This window comes from Microtus pennsylvanicus, chromosome 15, assembly GCF_037038515.1.
Source record: "Microtus pennsylvanicus isolate mMicPen1 chromosome 15, mMicPen1.hap1, whole genome shotgun sequence".
NCBI lineage: Eukaryota > Metazoa > Chordata > Mammalia > Rodentia > Cricetidae > Microtus > Microtus pennsylvanicus.
Window position 1 is genome coordinate 3,588,381 of NC_134593.1, and position 16,212 is coordinate 3,604,592.

A 16,212-nucleotide genomic window follows, 5' to 3' on the forward strand; every position below is an offset into this window, starting at 1 on the left:
ACCTAAAGATGACATGTTAAACTGCTCAAAGCCCCATAGTTAAAAAAGACACAGTTTTTAAAACTTAAAAATAAGTATATTAGGAAGTCTGGAGGGTGCTTGCACCAAAAACTCCAAGCTCAGTGAATGAGAAGGAAGGAAAGGAGGGAGAGGTGCCATCTGTTTAAATTGCGGGGAATTGACTTAGCCGTCTCCTCAGGTCTCATGAAGGTACTTGACCTGATTACAGCTCCATTTATGTTACTTTTTCAGATCGTTCCTGATCCCTAATACTGACTTCAAGACCACAGACACTATGTTTGTTGATAGCTATCTTTCATTTATGTGTATTCCTGAAAACTGTTTGACTGTTGTTGATTTTTTATTTAAAAATTTTAATTAAACTGTATGTGTATGTTTGTGTGCACATAAGTTCAGGTGCCTGCAGAGACTAGTAATTCAATCCCCTGGAACTCATGTTACAGGTCCTTGTAAGCTGCCCAGTGTAGGTGCTGTGAAATGAACTCATGTCCGCTGCTAGAGCAGCACACACTCTTCGGTACTGAGCCATCCCCCCAGTCTCTGTAGCCTTGTTTTGCGTGCGTGCATGTGTGTGTGTGTGTGTGTGTGTGTGTGTGTGTGTGTGTGTGTGTGTGTGTGTGTGTCTACATTATACCTACAACTTCAAAGTGTGTTTCCGTTTGCTGTGCATTCTCCTTACATTTTCCCCCAAACAGACTTCTAGGGTATCTCATACTCTCTTACTTTCAACAAAACAAAGGTAAATATTCACATATGTTAACCTCCTAAGATCCATATTCCTTTCTGCCTCTCACTTTATGTCTCTGTTTGTGTTGGTTGGTTGGTTGGTTGTTCATGTGTTTGTATTTGAGGGACTTACATATGGTAAAAGAAAATTGACTTCATTTGTGGTAGACATGATACTTAAAGTTGCTGGTATTTCAGTCCTTGAAAAGATTTAGATATATGAGGAATAGGTGGTGGCATTTGTGCTTTCTACAGGCTGCACAGGTGGAAAGACAGAGCAATTATTCTCTTCTGTTCCTTCGACATTGCATTCAGTATACGGTGGCAAATGTCACAGCATTCGCTAGTGTGTTTGTTGTAACTTTCTTTTAGCAGTTCTGTCGCTGTCATTCATATGAAATATTGCATATCATAATGTCATAATTATAAAGGGTTTTTCTGTGTAACAGCCCTAGCTGTCCTTGAACTAACTCTTATAGACCAGGCTGGCTTCGAACTCACAGAGATCTGCCTATCTCTGCCTCCCGGGTGCTGGGATCAAAGGCTACCACCATCCATCCTGTTTATACATTATCTTAATGGTTGTCAAAGCCAATATTCTCCTTACAGCAGCAATGAACTATGGTTTGTTGTAATTTGTACCTAATCTCTCCCACCCCTAGAGGAAATGTATTTTACACTCTCCGGGAGATTTACAAAACAAAGGATCTACTAAGAGGAAGAAAGCATGTTATCTGGGTGTTATATCTGTTATTTTTGACTTCTAACGTACTCGTTCTCACAACTGTGTCCTCAAGCTGATATCACTATGGCACTGAAAACAGGCTCACTGTATTCTTTAAGGCAGACAACAGCGGCACATCTTGAGACAGGCATCTGCCCTCTGAGCTCTTCCCTCTGTACTGCTAGGCCAGGCTTCCCGTGACTCTGTTCTTTTCTCTTTCCTTTTTTTAAGCATACATTTTGTTCCCTTCTGTTTCTGTAAATAGTGGCATATATTTACTAACGCCGCTAATCACAAATTTAGCATTTCCTGGTTTTGAGCCTTAAGCAAGAAGAAATATAGACTTACCCTTAGCTATTTATCTGCTCTTAAGTCTTATTAATTGAATTAATATTCTCAGTATTTATACATATCTTCTGATTGTATAAGTATTTATTTCACTAGAACAAAATAATTCTACTTTTAATGTTTTTAATCTCAAGCATAATTATCTCCAATTTTTAAAATAAATTATTAGCAATATGTAAATCTCCATACCTAGGTTTCACCGTTTCTACTCTTCGTGCATTCCCTTCTCATCATTTCTTTTTTTAAATAAAAAGAAAAGGTTTGTTTTTACATCGTGTTTACTTTGCTCACATGCGTGTTAGTATACCAGTGCCTGCCTGGTGCCCATGAAGCATCAGCTCGCCTGGGGCTGAAGCTGCTGACGTTTGTGAGCTACGATGTGAGCACTGGGAATTGACCCAGGGCTCTTGAGAAACCTCTGAGCCACCTCTCCAGCCCCATCATCATTTCTTTATTTTACCATTGATGTAATGTAGTTTCTCATGTCTGCAGTCCTAGCACTCAGGAGGCTGAAGCAGGAGGTTTAGGAGCACAAATTCACTATTTGCTTCACAGAAAGTTCAAGCCAGCCTTGGCTAAGTGAGACCTTTTCAGTAACGAAGTATAGACGTACAGGGAATGAACATGACTCTAACTAAATGGTGGGTACTACAAACAGGTGGGAAGGAGGCCTTTGTTTATGTTCACATAAAACACCTTAATCAGTGCACCCTAAACAGGGCAGAAACAGACAGTACTATTTTATACTGTCGGGCATAAAATGTGTGTGGAAGTAGTTGAGTGGGTCATCATCTTTTTGCAGCTTACACAGAAAGAGCTTGCAAGCACCGAATTTGGCTGAATGGTAAGAACTTGTAATTTAGGGTTCCCTTACCCCCATTGCCGACAATTACATAGCCATATGAATTCTACATTGATTAAAAGTTTTAAAAATACGTAGAAAATCTGTAACAAAAGAAAATACCATACTTTTGAAATATGAAATTATTTCTAACTTAAGAATTAAAAAAATAATTTGCTTTAGAAATATTAAAATCCTCATTTATTTTGTCCTAATCCCAGGAGAAGGGGAAACATACAGAAGACTGGGAACACAGGTGACTCAGATTCATAAACTTTGTAAAGAACCTGAAAAATAGCTGGGCATGGAACATTGGGAGTTTGAGGCTACCCTAGGTTACATGATTACTTTTAGGCCAGTCTGCAGCTTGTCTCCCCAAAAGAAATTCATAGTAAAGTCCTATACCAACACAGGCTCTTCTTCAACAATTAAAGAAACAATACTCAGTGTTTAAGATGGTGAAAGGTGGGGCTGAGACTAAACAAGTGGTGGCGCACGCCTTTAATCCCAGCACTTGGGAGGCAGAGGCAGGCAGATCTCTGTGAGTTCGTAGCCAGCCAGGTCTACAAGCCCAGCCGGTTCCAGGATGGGCTCCAAAGTTACAGTGAAAGCCTTCTGTTTTCTTTCTTTGTTTTTGTTTGGTTGGTTTTGGTTTTTTGTTTTGGTTTTGTGGTTTTTGAGATGGGGTTTCTGTAGCTTTGAACCCTATCCTGGAACTAGCTCTAGTAGACCAGGCTGGCCTCGAACTCACAGAGATCCGCCTGCCTCTGCCTCCCGAGTGCTGGGATTAAAGGCGTGCGCCATCACTGCCCAGCTTCTGTTTTCTTTTCAATCAATAAAAACTTATACTTAGTTGTCTGTGTATGCATACACATTTCATACCTCAAATACCTAATTAAAAGCTTACATTCTTAGGTAAAATCATTTCTAAAGGACCTCCAATAATGACTCTGAATTAAACACTAGTAAAGAGAAAAAATTGTTTCCCTTTCTCTTCATCTAGTTCTCATTTTTACTGTATTTCAGATACTCTACCAAATGCCTGAGAGTAGTTAAGATTTCTGGTCATGAAGGCAAGCTTTGCTGAAATGATCTTTGGTTTTACCTCGTCTTTCACTCCTATCCTCCTGGTGTTTGTTTTGTTTTCCAATTGTAATGAATAAAGATAGCCCTGTCATTTTCAGTCCTGATTAGTGCTTTTTCAAACTGTAAGAGAATATACTGTGTTTTGGGTTATTTGCAGGGAGAGACATGTAGAGCTAACTGTGTAAACAGACATCATTAACTACAAAATCCTAAGACTTTGCCAGATATATGGAGTGTTTTTCTAAAGCATAGACATATAGACTTTCGGCTTATTTTTATTACAAACCTGATGTGAACCAAACAGTTCTTTTTGTGGCAGTACTGTTTTTATTCTGTGTCATGCTGTAGGCTGAAACACGTGCCTTGGCAAAGGTTATAAATCTGGGGAGAAAAGTTATGGTTGGCATGCATTGTAACAGTCTTTGCAATCTAACAGAACACAAATCCCAACGTTTTTAAATTCTCAATATTTATTTTACAAAGTAAGAGAAAAATTTTAAATAGAATTAAATTGTACATTTCCTACTTATTTAGAAGCTAATCTTTTGCCTTTTCTTTATAAAATTAACAAAAATCAAATATGTATCCACGTTACAATACTATTATATTTTAAAGTAAAACACATACAACATACATTAGTTTGGAATCAAGCCAAATTTAGACTCTAGAGGCATACTGTTCTGTGACTTAAATTACAATCATATGTATTTGAGTACAGATCAAATTTTCAGTCTGAAGTTGGTGAGAAGCCTAATTATTTGACCAGGTTGCTCTTTATATAGACCATCCTGTGGCTGGCTGGGTAATCCACAGCTGGCAGAATGCTAACTCTGGGAGGTTTCTATTTCATGCTATAACAGCTTAGAGAAAAGGAAGACGGGGAGCTTGAAACTCTTCTCCTTAAATAAAAGACTAAAGCAGCAAGTCCATGCGCATGCCACAGAGACGATGCTGTAGAAAACACTCCATTAGCTCAGGTGGACTGCTTCAGTGGGTGTGCCCATCATGGTCTTGACCTCTTTGCTTATATTCTCACTCCTCCCACTCTTCAACTGGACTTTGGGAACTCAGCCCAGTGTTCCTCTGTGTGTCTCTGCATTCTGTTTCCATCAGTTGCTGAATGAAGGTTCTATGGTGATATTTAAGATAGTCATCAGTGAACAATGAGGAATACTGAGATCTTAAGAACAATGGCACTGGGTTTTGATCCTACTGCACGCACTGGCTTTGTGGGAGCCTAGGCAGTTTGGATGCTCACCTTACGAGACCTGGATAGAGGTGGGCAGTCCTTGGGCTTCCCACAGGTCAGGGAACCCTGATTGCTCTTCAAGCAGATGAGGGAGAGGGACTTGACTGGGGGAGGGGGAGGGAAATGGGAAGCGGTTGCGGGGAGGAGGCAGAAATCCTTAATAAATAAATAAATTAAAGAACAACCTTTATAGAAAAAAAAATTATCCCCATAAAGTTTAGCACTAGGAAAAAAAAAAAAAGATAGTCATCAGTCTGACTACCAGGCAAGGCCAGTTCAGGCACCCTCTCCTCTTCCTTAAGGTCTTAGCTGGGGTCATTTGTCTGGATTCCTGGGAATTTCTAGAGCCAGGTTTCTTGCTAGCCCTGTAATGGCTCCCTCAATCAAAACATCTCTTTCTTGTTCTCATCTCTGTCCTTTCTCCATCTCCACTATCCTAGTCCCTCAAATTCTCCTTCCCCCTCTGTTTTCCCTCTCCTCTTCCCCTTCTACCCTCCCTTCGCTCCCCCACTCCCATGCTCCTAATTTTGTCAGGCGATCTTGTCTATTTCCCCTTTCCAGGTGAATCTATGTATGTTTTTCTTAGGGTTCACCTTACACTTAGCTCCTCTAGGATCATAGCTGTGCAGCTATGCTGGTGGCTGCAAAGCCACAGGCAAACAGCATTTTTGTGAATTCGTACCCCAAAAGTTGGGCACCACATGTAGCACAAATAAAAACTCAGAATCAGATATTGGAACCAAGCTGAAGATCAGAAAAACAAAGTGGCTAAGCCACTAGAGAGTCCTTACCTCTACCAAGGCTCAGACAAACAAAGGGATGATCCTGTCCTCAGCGTGACTGCAGACTGCAATGCTCTCCACCAAACCTCAGACTGAAGTGAGCTCTTATCTCCTCCTATCTACCTATATATACCTTTCTCTGCCCAGCCATCACTGCTGTCTCCACCTCCCTAGTGCTGGGACTACAGAGTTCTATTTCTCTTTTTAGACAGATTAAATATAGTATAGCCCAGGGTGGCCTTGAGTCCTGGGGTTAAAGGTGTGTGCCACTACTCCCTGGCCTCTCATGGCTTGGCTCTGCACTCTGATCTTCAGGCAAGCTTTATTTATTAAAAACAAATTAAATATCACTATACCTGTGTCTTTCCTTTCAAACAACAGTACATATGATAGAGGTACACTCTGTTGGATTTTTGTTAATGTATTTATTTCATTTCAGTTTGATTTATTTTAATTGTTGATATTTAAGTTGTCTAACCATAAAAATGCTTTATTTATGTTATATTTCAGCTTAAAGTTACGATATTGTTTGTGAATGTAAATACAGATTTGGTGTTTTGCAAAAAAAAAAAAAAGAAAGAAAGCAAGAAAGAAAGAAAGCAGAAATGCTCAGAATACAACTATTCTTAAATTACTGTCCTCTGAAGCTAGATATGGTAACTCATGCCTGTTATCCAGCCTTTGAGAGGGGGAGACTACAGGGTTCCGAAGTTCCAGGCCAGCTTGAGCTGCATTGCAGACCTTTTTCAAATAAACAGACCAAAACGAACATCCCCACTCTTTCATAAAAGAAAACCTTTTTCCCTAAGCTCTGGGGTATTCTATTAGGAATAATTTTTATCTAGGCTCATTACATAGAAGCTATAAAACCTGAAAGATATTTCTCTGTTTTGATTTCAGAATTATCTCTAAAATGAGAGCAATAAGGAGTGTGTACTCCATAGATTTTGTAATAATTGCCAATTTGTAAAATTTTAGTCTAATGCCTGGTACAGCAGAACCAATCAGTAAACTTGAAACGATTGATTGGTATTCCTTCCCCTAATTTCCCCAGTCCTTCCAGCACTGTGCAGTTTACTCTCAGCATAAGGGTCTTTCTAGTCAGTGGATCTGTCTGCTCAGGGCCTCTGCCTCTGTGATCCTAAGCACATAAGCACCTTCTTGAAATTCCTGGTCATATTTCTCTGCCATCTTCTCCTGGATAACTTTCCTTTGTCCTCTCCTTTTCTGTCTTTCTGTCGTCTGTTCTCTTATTGGTCCATATTATTCTCTTTGGTAATTAGAACCATAGCCTTCTTCTAACACATTACTCATGAGTTGAACATTTTTATACAGATGTTGAGTAGTATGGCCACAACTGAAGAGTAAGACCAGATATTTTTAAAATTGTTTAAATTTCATCTTCGAATTCTACTCTGCCTTTTACATATTAAACATTCTATGAGCCCCATACTCAGAACTCCAATGTGGCCTCCCTTTCTATAGCCACATGCAGGCATTACTTGTTGTTGGTAAATTATTGCTATCCAGTTTACCTTTCTTGCACTTTTCTTTATCAGTGAGGGAAGCTCACTGCCCGCATTCCGTCCTCCTTCGCATGCTGCTGCCCCAGTGCATCCTGCTATTAACTCTGCACTGGCGCAGGTCCACCTTCTGTCATTGTGCTTCACCTTCTCTTTGCTCACCTCTTCCTTCCTTACCACTTCCTTCAAGTTTAACTATATCTTTGCCTTTTTTCTTCTAGAAGGCATTAATATAAGCTAAGGAGATTTTTATTATGAAAAAAATAGATAAGCAGTATTTTAAAATGTAACTTTCCTGAAATGAAGCTAATTAAAATAATTTTCATATGTAGTCTTGGATTATTTTCTTATTATTTGAAAATTCTAACTAAAAACTAGTATTAAAAAAATCTAGGCACTATGTCACCTGTGTATAATCTCCAGACCCCTGGAGCTCTCCAGGCCAGCCTTAGCTGACACAGGGAGCACTTTCTCGAGGCTATAAAATAAAGTGAAAGATAGTAAGTAAACCATGTTCAACATAAACGTTATTTTTAAATCGCCGACAGGATGTGGCAGTTTATAAGAAGCTAGAAGGATTTGATCTGACTCCGTTTGTATTTCTCAAATTCAAATATACTTCTAGAGTATTTTTCTTTCACAGGTTTCAAAAATTCTTTGGGAGTGCACATATATAATATAATATGAAATAAGTAGTGTTTCTTCTCTATAGTAACAGCGTATATGAAGCATGTAGCACTCAAGTGATGATTTTTTTTTCTTGTTAAATACAGCCATTTTCTGCCTGGGACTTTAAATTTGTACTGGCATTGACATTTTCTATAGATTCCTTTTATTCACACCTAGACTAACTCTGTGGAGGTATCAGTTCTAATTTTCTCTTCTTTTTTTCTTTGCCCAGGGCTTTTTTCTTACAGTGTCCCCAGAGTCAGTATTGAAAGTGGCTCGCTATGCTGCTGAGAACAACAAGGTCTTCACTCTGAATTTGTCTGCACCGTTTATTAGCCAGTTCTTCAAGGGACCCTTGATGGACGTCATGCCTTATGTTGACATCCTCTTTGGAAATGAGACGGTGAGTTGCATGAATGAATGAATAAATGAATGAACAAACTAGAGCCAGGTGTGGTAGTGCATGCTTTTCATCCCAAAATTCATTGTAACATAAAGGGCCAGCTTGTTGGGGTATCTGTCCCATCTGGTACCCCACAGCTGGCAAGCACCAAAGAAAATCACATAGAGGTCTACATAGGTTATAAACTGATTGGCCCATTAGCTCAGGCTTCTTATTAGCTCTTATAGCTTATATTAACCCATTATTCTGATCTATGTTAGCCATGTGGCTCAGTACCTTTCACAGCAGGGCAGATCACATGTTGCTTCTTAGGAGTCTGGGCAGGAGTGGGAGGAGTGGGCTTCCTCCTTCCTAGCATTCTCCTGTTCTCATCGCCCCACCTCTCTTTCTGTCTGGTTGACCCGCCTATACTTCCTGCCTGGCCAATCAGCATTTATTTAAAATATGATTGACAGAATACAGACAATTCTCCTGCACCAATCCATGAGGCAAAGATAAGCACATCCTGTCTCTAAAACACAAAATGGAAAAGTAATCTAATGTGTCTGGTCTATGTGCATGTTTAGGAATGCATAAGTAAAACCCTAAATTTGGGGTCAATGTCCTTGGCCTTCCTACTCTAGATTCCTACACTTCTGCAAATGCATTTGTGACCTGTAACTATGACCACAACCAAAATTCTCTTTAAAAATAACTTTTCTCACTTTTAAAATCTTCTGTCTGCCTAGAAAGTTAGTAAATTATGACTAAATATTGATACTATAATTTCTATTAAATTTATTACTAAGATTATTCTAGAAATATTTGTATTGTAGTTGAAAATGTTAAAATAGAATTTCACTGTAAGTATTGCAGCTTCTTTTTTTAACCAGTGATGTATTTTCTCCCATTAAAAGTCAAGAGAAGCCGGGCGATGGTGGCGCACGCCTGTAATCCCAGCACTCGGGTGGCAGGGGCAGGTGGATCTCTGTGAGTTCGAGGCCAGCCTGGTCTATAGAGGGAGTTCCAGGACAGGCTCCAAAGCTACAGAGAAACCCTGTCTCGAAAAACCAAAAAAAAAAAAAAAGTCAAGAGAAGCTAAAAATCCATAAAAATAAAATAGAACGAGTCAATAGAAAAGCTCATTGACTGAGCTTTTTTGTGATGTTAGCAATATCAGTAAAGTTTTTGTATAAAGTGATCATTCTGCAAATTCGTTCTGGTTCTAATTCTCTGGTTCTAATATTTGGTTATACTAATTGATTTTGTATGTCAGTAAACTAAGTGCAGTCTGCCTTAAAGAAACTTAAAAACTGACCTGGAAGTAATTTGTCATTTCACCTGCGTGAAGACTGAAGGACTGATCTGTAGAAAGAATATCAAATGTGTGAGCATGTGAAGACCAGCACCATCGAAAGAAGATGTTCCCTTCTTTACACATTCACTGTGTTAATTATGTTTTTCATGCTGCGACCAAATACCAGACCGGGAACAACTTAAGGGAGGGAAGCTATATTTCAGCTGGGTTGTGGATCAGGTCCATCATGGCAGGGAGGTGTGGCATAGCTTACGGCAGTGGGAATGGTGAACAGGACTCCACACATCTCAAGATTAAGAAACAGAACAGGAGCTAGGTGGTGGTGACACACACCTTTATTCCCAGCACTCAGGAGGCAGAAGCAGGTGAATCTCTGTGAGTTTGAAGGCAGCCTGATCTACAGAGCGAGTTCCAGGACAGGCTTCAGAGCTACAGAGAAGCCTGTCCTGTTTTGAAAAACAAAACAAACAAAAAAGAAGAACGAGAAGAGGAAGAAGAGGAGGAGGAAGAAGAGGGAAAAAAAAGAAACAGAAAGTAAACGAAGTTACAGACCCAGTTCCTCCAGCTCAGTCTTTCCTCCTTTAGGCTCCACCAAAGGACCAAACAGCCAAACAAATGAGCCTGTGGGTGACAATTCATATCCAAATAAGAACATTAAGACAATGACAAAAAATAGAGATGAAAGACTTGAAGACTTAGAGATAGCTGCTGGAGTCTCATTTGACTAAAACCTGCATTTTCCTACATGACTGTAGTGTGTGTGCACGTGTGTTTATTCGTGTGTTTATATGATAGATTTTAAATTTTTCATTCATATTTTATGTGTCTGGGTATTTTTGCCTCTGTGTATGACCATGTATCATGTGTACCTGGTACCTGTGAAGACCAGAAGATGAAGTTGGATCCCCTGGGTTTGGAGTTAAAAAGAAGGTTGTGAGCTGCCATGTGGCTGCTGGGAATTAAACTCAGATCTTCTGGAAGAACGGCCAGTGCTGTTAACCACTGAACCAACTCTCCAACCCTCATGTTGTTTCCTGAAAGGTCAATGAAGTGAGTAGGAGATGTGTTGTTTTAGCCCTTTAAATAACATAGAGGAATATGTCACCAGGATAGCATTCTGAGAGTCACTGTGGGGAAATTGACATTCACCCTTTATAGTCTGGGGAAATTAGACTGGCAGTACATAAGTGCTCTTGACTCCAGGAAGACAAGCTAGAAACATTGTCTAAAAGGTAAGTATGATTCCAAAAAGAGTGAGCCTTAAGGAATAAATAGATTGAGAAAATTGAATGCTGTCAGATTTGAAAGTGGGGATTGATAGTCACAGAGACCTTAATTAGGAAGAGAATGAAGATGGAACTTTTCAGATTACAAAGACAACTCTTTAGTGTAAGCTTGAATTGTTAAGTCCACGAAAGGAAATGAGTGGCGGGGGAGGGGTGACCCCATGGGTCCAGGTGCTTGCCACCAAACTTGACTACCTGAATGTGATGCCCAAAACTCACAAAGTAGAACTAAGGAACTGACTACTTCCAAGAATTGTCCTCTGATCACCATGTGTGCAGCCTGGCATGCACATACCATAAATAAATGAGCAATCAAAAGTATAGATGAAAGTTTAAAGGAAAAAGTTATGTATAAATACATCAATCAATGATTGGTGCTACAAGTTTGGCAGACAAGAGACTTGGGGAAACAGAAAAAGAATAATCCCCAATATGACTATGTTTATAGAAAGCGTTGGTGATATCTAAGTGGTCTTCACTTTTTAGAAAAGAAGTGTATAAAGTACAATACAGTCAAAACTTAAAATATTAATTGGAATTATCAAAAATTCAGTACTTTTATAGCCAACAATGACAGAACACTCCTGTAACACATTATTAAAAATACAGATGCAGGAGGATAGCTTGGACTACAAAGAGAGACCTTGACTAACATAAAAAAAATGGTTTTTGCTTCAACGAAAAACTGGAATGTGAAATGACACCTATATAATAGGAGACAATATTTATTAATAATTCTTAATAAGGGATTGCTATCCAAATCTATAACTCAGTGACAACAAAAGAACCAACAAGCAAAGTAAAAAATTGTTAAAGTCATGTCATCATGCTGGAGGTTGAAGCAGAGGATCAGGAGCTGAGGCCAGCCTGGGCTATGTACAGGTAGACTGTCTTCAAACACACATGCATACATATATGTACACATGGGCACACACAACAAAGGACTTAAGTAAATAGTTCTCCAACAAGAACTGTACAAATGGTTAATAAACATATGAGAAGACACTCAATATCTCTGATCAGTAGAGAAACACAAATGGACTTAAAATTAGACACCACCCTTTAATACAGTAGTGACATCCAGCCATAAAATAATTTCATTGCTACTTCATGTGGTGATTCCCAACCATAAAATTATTTTGTTGCTACTTCATAACTAATTTTGCTACTGTTAAGAATTATAATGTAAATATTTTTGGCGATGGAGGTTTGGCAGGGGTGTGATGCATAGGTTGAAAACCACTGATGTAGATAAAGTGAGTTACTAAGTGATGTGATATACTTTCTCATTGTGTTGCAGTATGAAATTCTTAGCAATGCCTCGGAATGCAACTCAGTTGGTAGACTGCTTGTCTGACCACAGAAACCTCACAGGCCTGTACTCCAGCCACTTGGGAGGTCAAGGCAAAATTAGCAGTTCAAGGTCAGCCTGGACTACTTGACTGCCCTCTGAAAAGACAGACGCAGGAAAGAAGGCAGGAAGGAACAAAGCTAATAGTCCAGCCATCTTCCAGTATGCAGTTCACTGGTGTTTATGTGTCCTGCAGTGCTGCACAACCCTTCACACATTCCATCTGCATGACTTCTCCTTCACAGCAAGCAAAAGCTCTTTGCATGTTGAGTAATGCTGTGGGACAAAGGTCTGTACCCAGTCTCTTGTATTTTAAATAAATGCTGATTGCCCAGTAGCCAGGCAAGAAGTAGAGGCAGGGCAATGAGAATAGGAGAATTCTGGGAAGAGAAAGAGTTAGTCTGAAGTCGTGGCCCAGCCACAGAGGAAGCCAGATAGCAAGCTGTGACTGCCTTGCTGAAAAAAGTACCAAGCCACATGGCTAACACAGACAGGAATTGTGGGCTAATATATGTTATAAGAAGCCTGAGCTAATAGGCCAATTAGTTTATAATTAATGTAGTAGACCTCTGTGTATTTCTTTGGGACTGAGCAACTGCAGGACCAGGTGGAACAGAAACCTCAGTCAACGAAGTAATAACTCCACCCATTTTCTGTCTTCCCCACCCATGGTAGTCACTTTTTTACCTGTTTGTTCATAACAAGTACCTCATACAATTAGCTTCATTTAATAATTATCTGACATCTGTGTCTTATTTCCCATAATGTTTTCCAAGTTTTCCGTGTTGTAGTATGTCTTAGAAGTCCATTGTTTTCTAAAATTAAATAATCTTTCTCTTTCTCTGGGTCTTCCCCAAGAAACTTCCCACTAGGTGTTTACAATGGTTCAGACAGTGTCTTACATGTTCTAGGCATGTTGTAATTAGGGCGGCGGCGGGGCTGCGTCCCCAACACTCTAGCCACCTGCTCAGCTAGCTTTTGCCCCGAAATAACAACACACAAACTGTATTCATTTAAACACTGCTTGGCTCATTTCTACCTAGCCTCTTCTAGGCTAACTCTCGCACCTGGACTAGCTCATTTCTTATCATCTGTATAGCACCGGTCTTACCGGGAAGATTCTAGCCTAAGTCCATCCTGGGTCAGAGCTTCATAGCGTGCATCTTCCCTGGAGCAGGGAGCATGGCGTCTATCTGAGGTGTCTGCTCCAGAGAGGAGAGCTGTCGAGTCCGAGCTCACTTCCTCTTCCTCCCAGCGTTTTGTTTTGTCTACTCCTCCCACCTATCTTCTAACCAATGAAAGCCAAGCAGTTTCTTTTTATTTAACCAATGACCTTCCTCCATCATAGGCAAGTAGTTCACACTTGTCTGTCCTGAACCTTTTTCGCTGAGATTCAAAAATGCACAGAGACATGTTTCTCCTTTCTCAATTAAAAATATTTAGTAAGCCACTATGATGTCTCATGAGACTGAGACAGGAGGATTGCCATGAGCTCAGGGCCATCTTATTCTGTAGACCAAAACCCTGCCTTAAAAAATAAGCAAAAAAATGTAGAAATTAATAAATAATTAAATAAACAAAGTCTTTGGCAACTCTGTTTTATTTTCTACTCTTAAATGAAATGCTTGGTTTCATAAGTTATAGTGACTGAAGTAGTTTGAAATTTCAATAATACATAAACTCTTTAAATATAATTTTAAAATTTATTTTTATATCTTCATTTAAACAGTTTCCTTAGCACTATCATTTCTTTACCAAGTTCACAGGCAGTCAACTTAATAAAGGAGGGCATTCTACACGTAGATAATTATAAATTGTATCTACTGATGCCAGCTCATGGTAACTGCTTTGTAGTCATTGTCTACTTGTACATGATTGAAGAACTTGATTGTTCTTGTTTTTCGTTATTATTAAATTAATAAGTTTTTGAATAGAGTCATTTTGAAAATGGCTCTTAAGAGTAATACCTTTCAAGGTTCCCTAATCACTAGATAATTAACCTGCCAGCATTAAGTACACTCAACTTTGCCTCGGGATGCTTAGCTCTCAAATAAGGTCAATTATCTCCTGATAATGACTACTCTGTCAAGAGTTACCACTCCATTCCACAGTAAAGCATCACATCACCCATACAGTGTACCATAAGATAGTTGAGATGGAAAATACAGCTTGAAATTGGGCAGAAGAGCTCCGTCGAATTGTTTCATATGTATTAAGAATAACACATTGCTTATTAACCTCCCTCTTTTTGACTCTGACAGATGATTTCATTTTATAAAGATATTCCATCAATCCTTCTCTGGTAATTTTCCTGCATTACCACATCTTTACAGAAAATCTGTGTTAAACCTTTTAACTTCATAAAGTATAGAGCAGGAAAGCCAAGATTACTTCTTTCCTATGTGGTCATTTGACTCTTGTTGTTAAGACAGGTTTTCACTTCTTAGCCTAGCTGGCCTTGAACTGGAGTTACTCCAGACCCAGCATCCAAGGTGCTAGTATTAAAGGTGCACACCACCCAGCCAAAGTGCTTGCTCTTGCTTGCTCTCCCCCCCCCCCCGAGTGGTTTAGCAATAAATGAATTACAAAACAGGGAAGAAAATGCCTCATTTTGTTGGTGTGGTTATTCAGTTACTGAGAAGTTGCTAGTCATATTTAGGTACTAATGAGGCTGAAATGACCAAGAAGACAAGTATTATTTGATACATCAGAACATTTTGAAAAAAGTAGAATTGCCTTTAGGTGTTTGAGCCATATCTTCTAAACCTAATGATAGCTTTAAGAAAGGGCATCACACCGCTGAGGGAGCAGGCCCCAGCCTTTGCGGGACCAGTCATAAATCAGCGACCACTGAGTTAGCAGGCCTGAGCAAGCAACCTCCACCAAAGCAGGCCTGAGGCAGTGACCTCCACAGGAGCAGGTACAAGAAGGGAGCAGGACCAAGCCAGAGACCTTTGAAGCACTAGGTAGTATGAATCAATGACCTCTGAGGTAGCAGCCCTGAGCCAGTGACTTCTGCCAGAGCAGGCATGAGACAGCAACCTCTGCTGGAGCAGACCAATGGCAGCAACCTCAGTGAGAGCAGGCCTGGATAACCCCCATAACAATAACGCCCCCACCCTTTTCACCCCACGGAGACCCCAGGGAGTGCTGAGCAACTTCTAGGAACACTGAGTGACCTCCAGAGTGACTGGAAGCATGGCCCTGCCTACACCACGAGGAGCAACCATCTGAGCCTTGGATCCACTGACCCCTGGAAGATTGATCACCAGAGACACAGACAGCCCCAACTACACCAATCAGAAGAAAAGATGGGTAGACAGGGTAAGAACACACTCAACACCACAAAGAGCAACAAGACACTAATAAAAACTAGTGGACCTACAACAGCAAGACTTGAACAACCAAATCTTGATGAAGCAGAAGAAAATGACCTAAAAATGACTTCAGGAGAATACTTGAGGCCCTTAAAGAGGAAATGAAAAATTCCCTCAAAGAAATGGAGGAAAAGACGAAGAAAAAATTGAAAAGAATCAACAAATCTCTTAAAGAAAACCAAGAAAAAGCTATCAAACAGGTGAAAGAAACATTTAAAGACTTGAAAACCAAAATAAAAACAATAAAATATAAACCAGGGCAAGTATAGAAACGGAAACTGTGAATAAAAAAGATCAGGAACCACAAATGCACACATAAAGAGCACAATACAAGAGATGGAAGTGAGAATCTCAAGCACTGAAGATACAGTAGAGGAAATAGACTCATTGGTCAAAGAAAGCATTACATCTAACAAAAGCTTAACACAAAATATCGGAAATATGGGACACCATGAAAAGACCAAATCTAAGAATAATAGGTATAGAAGCAGGAGAAATCCAATTCAAAAGCACAGAAAAGAACTATACC

General features: G+C 39.6%; 1 protein-coding gene across 2 annotated transcripts in view; it reads left to right on the plus strand.

Annotated features, from left to right (window-relative positions):
- The window catches only part of Adk (adenosine kinase), a 407,022-nt gene that overhangs the window by 269,638 nt on the left and 121,172 nt on the right, over positions 1-16,212 (plus strand). For both annotated transcript variants that reach the window (XM_075949366.1, XM_075949365.1), the window contains exon 7: positions 8,202-8,372. In XM_075949366.1, the coding sequence (XP_075805481.1) occupies positions 8,202-8,372 (171 nt within the window). The remainder of the gene's footprint in view (positions 1-8,201; positions 8,373-16,212) is intronic.